Here is an 11655-nt window from a genome sequence, read left to right on the forward strand (position 1 = left end):
AATTGGCCGTGAATCCTTTGATGAAGCCTGTCCGTCAGAAGAAGAGAAATCACGGAGAAGAGAGGAATCAGGCGGCCGCAGCAGAGGTGAAAAAGCTGCTGGACGCCGGTTTCATTCGGCAATGTTTTTACCCAGATTGGGTGGCCAATGTAGTTCTTGTGAAAAAGCCGAATGGAACTTGGAGGATGTGCGTGGATTACACGGACTTGAACAAGGCGTGTCCAAAGGATAGCTTCCCCTTGCCTAAGATTGACCGTTTGGTTGACTCTACGGCCGGACACGCCCTTATGAGCTTCATGGACGCATACTCCGGATTCCATCAAATTCCTTTGTGGGAAGAAGATCAAGAGAAAACAGCGTTTGTGACTGAGCAGGGGTTGTACTGCTACAAGGTTATGCCATTCGGCCTCAAGAATGCCCCTGCTACATTTCAGAGGCTTGTAAATACGGTCTTTAGAGATCAGCTCGGCCGGAACATGGAGGCATATATTGATGACATGATTGTCAAGTCAAAGGAGCCGGCCGACCATCTCAAAGATCTACGAGAAACGTTCACCGAACTCAGGCGGCATAAGATGATGTTAAACCCAAAGAAGTGTGTATTTGGTGTTGAGTCCGGCAAGTTTCTCGGATTTTTGATTGATCAACGTGGAATTGAGGCCAACCCTGAAAAAATTCAAGCCGTCCTTGACATGAAGTCTCCAAGAACAATTAAGGAGGTACAAAGACTGACCGGCTGTTTAGCAGCCCTTGGAAGATTTTTGTCAAGGTCAGGGGATAAGTGTCGTTACTTCTTTCAAACCATCAAGAAGAAAGCCATGTTCGAGTGGACAGAGGAGGCCGAGGAAGCATTCATACAGTTGAAAAATCACTTGCATACATTGCCTCGCCTCGTCAGTCCACTCAAGAATGAGAAGTTATATATTTATCTTGCCAACTCCGAGAACTCTCTAAGTGCCATCCTTCTTGCTGAAAGGGACGGCCATCAGGCCCCGATATACTTTATCAGTCATGTGCTCCATAATGCCGAGCTGAAGTACCCCCCAGTAGAAAAGTTTGGCCCTGCCTTGTATATGACGTCAAAGAAGCTGCGGCCATATTTCCTAGCCCATTCAATTGTGGTCATACAGACCAACCTTTGAAGAAGCCGTTCTCAACATTAGAGGCAAGTGGCCGCATGCTTAATTGGGCCTTAGAGCTCAGAGGTTTTGATCTTGTGTTTGAACCAAGGAAGGCAATCAAGGGGCAAGCCTTTGCGGACTTTTTGGCTGAAATGACACGGCCTGATCTTCAGCCGGCCGGGGACCAAGTCTGGAAAGTGTTTGTGGATGGTAGCGCAACAGCGACCGGGTGTGGTGCTGGTATTATATGTGAATCTCCTGAGGGAGATAAGTATGAGTACGCGTTGAGATTTCAATTCCAAGCTTCAAACAATGAAGCTGAGTACGAAGCATTGTTGGCCGGCCTAAGGATGTGCAAAGCGGCCGGGGCAACCAAAATTGAAGTATGCTCGGACTCCCGGCTGATAGTCCACCAAGACAATGGTGGCTTCGAGGCTAGGGAGCCGGCCATGATGAAGTACATGCAGCTGGTGAAGGACGAGGCCGAGGGCCTAGAACTTTTTTCTCTCAAGCAGGTTCCTCGTTCAGAAAATCACCAAGCGGACGCACTCTCCAAATTGGCTTCCTCGGCATCATGTGATACTCCAAGATCTGTGTTTCGGGAAGTAAAGGAAAAAAAGGAGCATTGATGCCGAGCTTGTTCAGGTCATAGACAGAAGTTCAACTTGGATGGACGGAATTATCTCCTACTTAAGAGATGGAATACTTCCGGACAATCCAAAAGAGAGTTGGCTATTGAAGAGGAAGGCGGCCTGGTTTGAGATGAAGGATGGGGAGCTATTCAAAAGAGCTTTTGTGAAGCCCTACCTTAAATGTATAACTCCTGAAAGAGGGCATGATGTATTGGATTACCTCCATCAGGGCCATTGTGGTTCACATATTGGAGGACGAGCCTTAGCTGAAAAGGCAACACATTTGGGATATTACTGGCCGAGCCTGAAGTCGGACGCCATGAAAATGGTGAAAAAATGTGACAAGTGCCAGAGATTTTCAACTCTTATTCATCGTCCAGCAAATAGTCTATCAGCCATCAGCAGTCCGCTTCCCTTTGCCAAGTGGGGCATGGACATCTTAGGGCCGTATACTCCTGCATCTGGCCAGAGACGATATGTACTTGTGGCAGTAGACTACTTCACCAAATGGGTTGAAGCTGAGGCCGTTCGGGGCATTAAGTGGACGGATGTGTCAGCCTTCATTTGGAAGAGCATAATCACTCGGTATGGAGTACCTCAGTCAATGGTGTTCGACAATGGACCCCAGTTTGAGACGCGTCAACTCAAAGAGTGGTTGGGAGACCAAGGCATTACTCATTGTTTTGCCTCAGTCGGCCGACCACAAGTCAATGGTCAAGTTGAGGCCTATAACAAACTGATCTCAAATGGGATTAAACGCAAGCTTGAAAAAGCAGGCGGCCTATGGGCAGACGAGTTGGTTAATGTACTCTGGTCCATACGGACAACAGCAAAGAGTTCTACCGGGGAGACTCCATTCTTTTTGGTCTATGGAGCCGAGGCTGTACTTCCAATTGAAATGTATGAACCCACTTTGCGGGTAATGCTCTATGATGAGGCGGCCAATTGGGAAGCCATGAAGACCGCCCTAGAATTCCTTTCAGAAGCTAGGGGCAATGCGGTGCTTAGGCATGAAATTTATCGCTTAAGGATGACAAGGGCATATAACCGCCGAGTGTCTAAGCGTCCGCTCAAGATGGGGGACCTGGTATTGAGAAAAATGGAAGCTGTTGGCCGTGCCAATGAGGATGGCAAGTTGACTCCAAACTGGGAGGGGCCGTACAGAATCAGAGAAGAGGTCCGAGACGGCACATATCACCTCGAGGCAATAGATGGCCGTCAGTTCCCACGGACATGGAACACTGATAACTTGAAGAAGTATTACGTTTGAGTTTCGTTTCTTTAAATACTTAGCCAAAAAAGCTGTTTATACAGTTAGGTCTATCGACCGAGCCTTGTAATTAAAGCCATACGGCCACAACAATGTACTTTTGACACCATTAATGAAAAGAATGGCATTGTTGAATTATTTGTTGTTTAACTTATATTTATTTGCTTGTTTTTATGATTAATGGCCGAGTGAAATGACTCACTGAGTTGCTTCCAACATAGTAACAAGGCTTATCATGGCTGAAGCAAAAAGGAAGCAAGATTGCTCCCAATATTGCAATCCGACCATGTAAAAAAAAAAAAAAAAAAAAAAAAAAAAAAAAAAAAAAAAAAAAACTGATTGAATTTCAGAGAATATTGCGTCCGCCCCAATTTTAGGCGGACGATTAAGGCATGGTATTCCAAACTTGTGTAGAAAGCAAGTGTCCTTTACAAATAAGGCAAGAGCATACCAAGGCGTTTGGCCCGGCCGATCAAGGAATCTCTAAGTTGAGATAATACTTAGGTTTTCTAGGGTGCGTCCGAGCGATAGATTCAATGGACCACTCGTACAATAAAAGCCAAACGGCCAATTAAATTGATTCGGTGCTTCGCCTAGTCCAAGGGCAATCATTATTATGATTTGATTAACTTATTAGTTGTCATACCCTTTTAACGTATAAAAACTACTAAGTTAATCAAACTATTGTGATAATGGACTAGGCGAACACCGAATAAAGGGGCATACCCCTAGAAGCGTACGAAAAAGCATAATATTGAGACGTACGAAAAAACTTGCAAAAAGTAGAAAATTGCAAAAAATTACTAAGTATGAAACAGAAGTAAAAACCGCTCAACAGGCGGACAAATTTCATTAATAAGACCGCACAGAGGCGGCCGAGATGTTTACAAAACCGCTCTAAAAGGCGGCCTTACAATAACACAAAAAAAAATAAAAAAAAGCAGAGAAGTACATGAAAAGCTAAGGATGCAAAAAGGAAAAAGTTGGGAAGCTGGGCAGACGGCGGTTGGAGGACCTGAGCTCTACTTAGCCGTATTGTCTTTGGCAGGCTCCTCCACTTCCTCGGCCGCCTCCTCCTCTTCATCCCCGTCCTCTCCGGACTCGGGGAAAGTAACTACCAGCTCTGGAGGAGGCATGCCGGCCTTCTTCGCCTCTTCTCGAAGGCAGACGTATTGAAGCCGCTTCTTAAAGCGTTCCTCGTAATAGGCGGCTTCACCTTCGTCCACCATTAAGTCAAAGGCATCAAAGAAGTATGCCTTAAGCCTGTCTTCCGCATTTTGCTCGATGCGGATAACTTCTTCCACGCTGAGTGGCCGAGGAGTTTTAAGTTGCTCCTCATAGTCCGCAAGGGACTTCTTCAAGGTTTCCACCTCGGCCCTCAGCGCGTCCGCCTCATCTAGCGCAGACTTAAGGTTGGCTTGGGCCAACTGCAGCTCACTCTTCAAGGCTTCGGACGCCTCGAAGCCTAACTTCCATTTTTCCTTCTCCATGACGGCCTCGTCCCTTTCAACCCTCATGGCCTCCCTGGCCAAGGTCTCCTGTTGGAGTGCCTTGCCCAGTTTGACCAGGTCTTCAGTTTGCCGCGCCGCTTTGTCGGACAGCGCGGTTATCTGGGTCTCAAAGTGCACCCTTTGGACGGCGGCCGTCCCAGTTACAGCATCCTCGGCCTTTCTTATTTCGAGCCAAGCATTCTTCTGCCGTTCGTTCTCCTTGTCCTTCCAATCTAGGAAGGCGTTCAAACGGAGGAAGAGCTGCGGACAGAAGGAGGAAACTTAGTCAAAAATATGGAAAAATTGGCTAAGTGTTGGAAAGCAAAAACATAAGGAGAATAGAAGTATACCTCGGCGCTGCAGTTTAGCATGGGGCCGAGGAAGCCTTCGTTGATCCCCCGCAGCTTGTCTCGCTGCGCTTGGGGGACCGCGCGAACCATGGCCTCGCGCATGGCCTTCCTGTCCGCGCCAGTCAGTGACTGGCCGGGCACCTTCAACTGCATCTCCTCTGATATATCTGCGGACGACCGTGTAAGAAAAGTTAGCTAAATTTTACAAGTAAACAAAGACTTATGAAAAGTGAGGAAAAAGAAGGCTAACCAGTGGAGAAGGTTGGAGGAGAAAGGTTGGTGGGGGGAGGCGGCAGAGGAGTTTCCCCCTCCTCCGGGCGTCCCCCTTCAGCGTCGCTGGACGGCGGGTTGACCAGCACCGTCCCGATCCAGCGACCGGTCATTTGTTCTGGGGTTAACCTATCCCCACCGTCCGAGTGGACGGACTCCTCATGGACCTGATCAGCAATAGGTTCCACGGGCTTGGAGGCCCCGCTTTGTGTCAGCCGGGGTTGTTCTCCTTTAGACTGTGTACTAACAGTCTGCGGCTTTGCCGTGGCCGCGGCCTTGGAAGACGGCTTGGAAGCAACCGTCTTTCTCCGCTTGTTTGTGGACGCCTCTGGAGTTGATGTGGCCGGCTGCTTCCGCCTGGCCTTTGGAGAGGAAGACTTGGTCTGCAAAAATACAAAGTTAGAAAAAATTTTGAAGTCTAAACATAGAATGGTGTCCGTGCAATTTGGGAAAGAAGCTCCTTCCCAGCATGCATGAACGGACATAAAGCGTCCGTGCAAACTCAGGAAGAGAGTTCCTCCCAATATATCAGAACGGCCACATCAAAGGATGAAAAACTCGAAAAATAATCTAAGTGTTTACCTCTTTGATTTGCTCGTACATCTTGAAACGAGCCTTGTATCGAGCCAGGTCCACCTCGGACATCTCCACTTCAGCTTTTTGGGCCGAGTCAAGCATAGCGTACGCCTCCGCTGCAAAGACAAAAAGCAAAGTGTTAGAAAATTTTCCTAAAAAGTTCTATATGTATACAAAAAGGGTCTATATTTCTAAATGTCCACCTTGGGGCATGTTCTGGTACAGGCCGTACGCAGACATGAAGACAGGGTCCCTAAGCCAATTGGCAAGAGGAACCCAATGGCTAGGGACCCGTTCAGTTTTGTTGCCCCGCTTGACCCGTTTGACTTTGAAATACTCAAGCTGGTGTTCGTGGCTTGGGTGGATGGGCGGCTTGTCAGGTTTGTGGTCTCCGCGTCCGAGTTGAATAGGCTCTGGACGGCACCTGTTCATGCGAAGATTGAACACCGCATCTGGAGTTTTGATGCGGTAAAAACGGTGCTTCCAGTCCCTCCATTTGCTGACACGGTCAACCACGACCATATAGTCCCTGGTTGAACTCAAGATAAGCCAACCGTCCACATCCTTCTCCAGCCGAGTAAGTGAGTGCATCTCGCAGAAGACCGCGAAGTCTGGCTCGAATTTTTTGGCGATGCACGTCACCAAGTACCCAAAAATGTTCAACCAACTGTTTGGCGTCAGTTGGAAGAGGCCGATGTCGTACTCGTCCAGGAGAGTCCGGACGAACGGGTGAAGAGGGAAGCGGAGCCCCACGTCCAAGGCGGCTCTATAAACGCAGAACGCTCGTCTGCGCGGCTTCTCCTCATCCCAGGTAGCCACGACCAAGGGCTTCCTGGGGACCATAATCTCGAATCCCTCCCCCAAATGGAGGGACTCCTTGTATTTCTCAAAGTCCTTCCTTAAGAACTTCAGGGCTGTCTCCCCAACTGAATAGGCGTACGGGTCCCTGAAGTTGTCCACATTGGCGACCTCTTCCTCGGCCGCCGCCTCACCTTCGGCCGCCTCACCCACGGCCACTTTCTCAACTTCTTCTTCTTCCATTGGGTGAGGAGGGGCATTCCCAAACTCCGAAGACAGCACCCTATCCATGTCTGCTGCCTCGGCCGAGCTTCGGCCCCTTGAACTAGGAACGCCCATGAGAGAAGGAACGTCCTCCTCAAACATTGGACCCTTGCCTTTGTCCTTGGCAGCGTCCGTCTCATTTCCCGAAGGAGGGGCGTTGCGAATAGGCAGGGCGGACGGTTCTCGGATGGAGATTCCGGTTAAGGGCCTGTCCGCCCCACCCAGAGGAGGCTGAGGTCGAGAAGAAGAAGTGGGGACGGACGGACCAGCAGCGTCCGACCCAGGATTGGAAGGGTTGTCTCTGCAAGCTACCAGCTCGGCCCCATCCATGACCGAGTTGGCGAATTGAGGGAACCTGAGTTCCGGGACAGGAGCGGACGAGGCGCCTTCAGCTTGAAGGCGTTCCTCGAAAGAAGAAGTGACCTCCACGGCCAAGTGTTGGGAGCCAGTGGAGGCGGTCATAGTTTGGGTGGTGGAGTTAGTCTCCACCATAGTACTTGGGTTACTAGGGTCATAGGGGACCCTTGGATGAACCAGACTGCCGTCTGGGTTCCTGGCCGCATGACGCTCTCGCGTACGCATGGTTCTTGCCATTGCCTGTTGGGACAAAGAAGAATAAGTGGGGGTGAGTATGTACATACTAGACATAGACTCACTCCAAGGAGGAGACATCCCTTCTCCGTCCACTCTAGATTCCTCAGTCCCAGGCGAACGGCCGGCCTCATGAGAAGAGTCGGACGAAGCCGAGTATGGATCCAGAATTGAAGCAAAAGAAAAAGAAAAACAAGGAAAAATAAAAAGAGGAAATGTAGACGGCCTACCTCTGTACGTTCTGAAAACTTTGAAGGTGGTGGTGAAGCTCTTGAAGATTGACCGGAAAACTCAAATATGTCCGGAAAATTCAATGGAAAACTCAAACTCACGGCGGCACTCTTGAAGATTAAGGGGAAATCACTTTCTCTCACTAGAATGCTCTGCCTTCTCTCTAGAATTCACAATTGGGTAAAGTGTGAAAATGAGAATTTACCTCCCATATTTATAGAAAGAATTCATGGGGGTAAAATGGTAAAATCATCTTTCCCCCCTAAACATTCAAACAGTAATTCCTTGAGAAATTACTAGAAAGAAGTAAGTGGACAACGTTAGGGTTCTGTTAACTTGTGAAAAAGACCAGACGGACCATTAACGGCACGTTAAAGTGAATTAAAATGAGTTAAGTGGAAGATTCGAGAAATTTTACACCTTCAACACTTAGTCTCCACAACGAGAAAATCTAAGTTGAAAAGTGTTCGCCCAGTTTTCAAGCGTACAGTTCAAAACGAGAATCCAGACGTACGAAGCATGGTGGGAAAGTCAAAAAGTACGTCTGAAATCAGGAAAGCCCAGGTCACCCCAAAAGAAAATATGTGGTCGTTCTGGGTAGTAAGGGGATAAGCTCCTCCCAAAGTACCAGAACGTCCAGTTTCATTTCTGTGGCCGTTCTGGGTAGTTAGGAGATAAGCTCCTCCCAGAGTACCAGAACGTCCAGTTTCATTTTTGTGGCCGTTCTGAGTAGTTAGGAGATAAGCTCCTCCCAGAGTACCAAAACGTCCAGTTCCTTCTGTGTGGCTGCTTTGGGTAGGTAGAAGATTAACTTCTCCTAGAGTGTGAGGACGTCCAGCGGGCGACCGCATGGATCCAGAGGGTAAACCTCTCTCCGAGTATGAGAACGTCCATTACAAAACATGGACTTCTAACTAAACAAAAAGCCAAGCTCATCCTACACTACGAGGACGTCCAGGGCAAGATATATGGACGTCCACGTAGCAAAAAGAGCCTTGAATCAGAAGTATATGGACGTCCACAGATGAGGCGGCCAGTAAGTGTACGAGCCACCCCCTCTGAGGGGCAAATGTTTAGGGTAAAAATACCCCAAGTACGTGGCCCAATCTCATAGTGACACGTGGCCCAATAAATAGGTGACACGTGGCCCTATGAGAGTGAGACACGTGTCTCCTTGTAATGGTGACACTTGTCAGCCATGTCAAATACCCTAAAGCTACAAATCAGAAAGAGAAAAGGGCTCTGATGACCTCAGGCCCAAATCCCGAGAAAACCTTGAAAGCCGTAAAACGGCGCCCCCCATGACACGTGGCGACCTCTGATTGCGCAGCCAATCACGTCCCGAGATTTTAGGGTAATAACCCTAAGGGGGCACAAGCTCCCACCCCTATAAATACCCCAATCATATATGATGGGAGGGGTGGAATTTGATGTGACATAAATACTAGAGCTCTAAAAACGCTCCAACTTCTCTCTACTTTCTCTCTCTAGCCTTTTCCGTTTCCGTTCACTAACTTGAGCGTCGGAGGCGAATATTCCGATCACCGGAATATTCGTTATTTTGCAGGTGTCCGAGTCTTTGTCAACAGAGCGCGACCAGTATCCGAGGGAATCACAAAAAACCCCGAAACAGTTCTATCCTCACTCTTGAGCATGAGATTAGAAATTTAATATTGAAGGTGATAACACTTAATCATTAACTCTGTTAAAGATATTTTGTTAGTGGCATATCATTACAGACACTTTCTACCTTCTTAACAAGCTTATTAATTGAAGTAGTCGACATATTTATCAAAAGAGAATTTGAATAGTTGATTGGATTGCTAATGTTGTCATTTAATTAGTGATAATTTGGACATTATCACTTGTAATGACTCTTCTTTATTTCCCATTCTCATCTCTTATAGGAAATTCCCTAGTAACATATGATGGTTCATAATGTCTCCCTTTTTCTTCCTACCTTTACTAAATTATACTTCGTACTTCACTAATTCAATTTACAAACAATTCACCCCATTTGCACGGAATTTAAAAAGTTAGGGGTGGGTGAATGTGAGGAAGAAGTACTAAATTAAATTACGTAAGGTAATAATTATCATTATGTCTTTACCACTCAGCTTAAATAACCAGGTAACGGTAGAGTAAATTCTGACAAAAAAAAAAAAAAAAAAAAAAAAAAAAAAAAAAAAACACTTTTAAAGTTTACACAACTTGAACTCTATTAATATAGCTGCTTAATTTTTTTTTTTTTCTCTTTGTCCTAAATATAAGTCCTCCACTCTCATTATTTTTTCAACTTCAATTTCACTCACAACATTGTAGTGTAATTTTATAAATCACTTTACACACTTGCACTTGTTAAATTTTTTTTTTTTGCTTTGTTTTAATGGATGTAGTTTTTTAGTGTTTTATCCTCGATTTTGAGGTTTGTGATGCCTTACAAAACAGAAACAAAAAAAAATGTTGTAAATTGAAAGTTGTAGAAAATAAATGAACATTGCTGACTTTGATATTGAAATCAATATCTATACTAAAAGATATACCAAGAGATGACACCTTAGTTTTTTTTTATTATGTATTTTTTATTTTTGGAAAAAAATTCAATCATAGAGTAAAATTTTATACAAAAATAATTTCTTATACTTATATGTTAATAACAAAGATAATTACTAACAAAAAAAAAAAAAGAGTTGATATCTACACAAACAATTATGACTATAATTGAAAATATTACATATATAATTTGTGATATATTCTGATTTATTACAAGAAAGTATTCATCTTTCGTCCCCTAATAAACTTAGTTGTTAATTTATTGATTAGAATTCACAACAAAGTAGTGCGTATACTTTTACTATCCTTTGAATAATAATAATAACCCCACTCTTTTCCTTTTCAAAGTGATTAAAATTCATAGCAAAGTAGTGTGTATACTTTTACTACATACAAAAAAAAAAAAAAAACACACCAGTAATGAAATATGTCATTTTTTTGTGTGTTCTTTAGTTTTTTTTAAAAAAAAAATAAAAAAAATTCTATTTTGGAAACAATACTGATCTAGTACATAAATCTATCAATATCTATAAATAAACATCATATTGTCCATGTGGCAGCTTTATAAGAAAGATTTTCCCGCCTAAATAAAAATCTGACGTCATTATATTTGGTTTCAAATTTAATTTTTCCTCCTTTCAATTTACCTAGCTATACTCTTTAATTTATTTATTTTTCTTCTATCATCAACCATTGGTATCTAATATATCTTTTCCCTTATGCTTCATCGAACAAAATACTTTGATGTATAAATTTTTTTATTTTCCTTTATATATTACAAGTTTAAAATTATTTTCTAATTGGTTAATTAAAATCGTATATTAAAAAACTCACTTTTATGTATATGCTTAAATTTTCATATTCGGTTTGTTCTTCTTCAAAATTAATTTTATAAAATTAGCATTTACAACTAATGATTATGTCTCAATAATTTTTTTGATACGTAAGAATACGTAAAAAAATATATACTCTATATTTTAAAGAAATCCGTGCATCGCACGGGACTAATCTAGTAAATATAACTAAAGTAATTACCGCTGATGTCATTACTTTCCACATGTCAACTTCTTATAAAAAAATTTCCCTCCAAAACTAATAATGACATCATTTTTTTTCAATATAAATAAAAATTTCAAAATGCTAAATTCATTATATATTTTTCTAATAGATCTTATATTTGAATTGACTAATTATGCAAATTCCATTGGATAAATAAAGGAAGGTCCGGTTCTTATAAACATTTTTTTTTCTCCTACTCCATATATTTTATACAAATTTTATAAATTGGGGTGTCCATTCTTTATTAATTTATCAATTTATTAGATTTTTCTTAAATTATTTACACACAAATAAGCAAAAAAATATCGTTAAAATCGTAAATTATTGTTAAAATCGTGCATCGCACGAGCCTAATCTAATATATAACAGTAAGACACGTGTCATCTCCTGGTGTGTCCTTAGTTATTCTTTTTCTTTTATTTTTTATTTTTTTTTTTTTTTGGAAAAAAA

General features: G+C 43.5%; 1 protein-coding gene across 1 annotated transcript; it reads right to left on the bottom strand.

The window, feature by feature from the left end:
* Window positions 1-3642: 3642 nt before the first annotated feature.
* On the bottom strand, window positions 3643-5622 carry LOC145596045 (uncharacterized). The gene is made up of 3 exons (XM_081652477.1): window positions 5114-5622; window positions 4864-5030; window positions 3643-4774 (listed from the first exon to the last, which is right to left on the bottom strand). Exons 1-3 carry the CDS (start codon window positions 5616-5618, stop codon window positions 4046-4048), a joined length of 1401 nt encoding a protein of 466 aa, XP_081508603.1. The 5' UTR covers window positions 5619-5622; the 3' UTR covers window positions 3643-4045.
* Window positions 5623-11655: the final 6033 nt, after the last annotated feature.

Source organism: Chenopodium album, chromosome 19, assembly GCF_948465745.1.
Source record: "Chenopodium album chromosome 19, dcCheAlbu1.1, whole genome shotgun sequence".
NCBI classification, from domain to species: domain Eukaryota; kingdom Viridiplantae; phylum Streptophyta; class Magnoliopsida; order Caryophyllales; family Amaranthaceae; genus Chenopodium; species Chenopodium album.

Excerpts from the sequence above, each read along its gene's own strand:
- LOC145596045 (XM_081652477.1), bottom strand. The coding sequence starts at position 5,618 with ATGTCCGTTCATGCATGCTGGGAAGGAGCTTCTTTCCCAAATTGCACG. Across the intron at positions 5,031-5,113 it reads TCCTCCAACCTTCTCCACTG|ATATATCAGAGGAGATGCAG; the intron begins GTTAGCCTTCTT and ends GGTCGTCCGCAG. Across the intron at positions 4,775-4,863 it reads TGCTAAACTGCAGCGCCGAG|CTCTTCCTCCGTTTGAACGC; the intron begins GTATACTTCTAT and ends TTCTGTCCGCAG.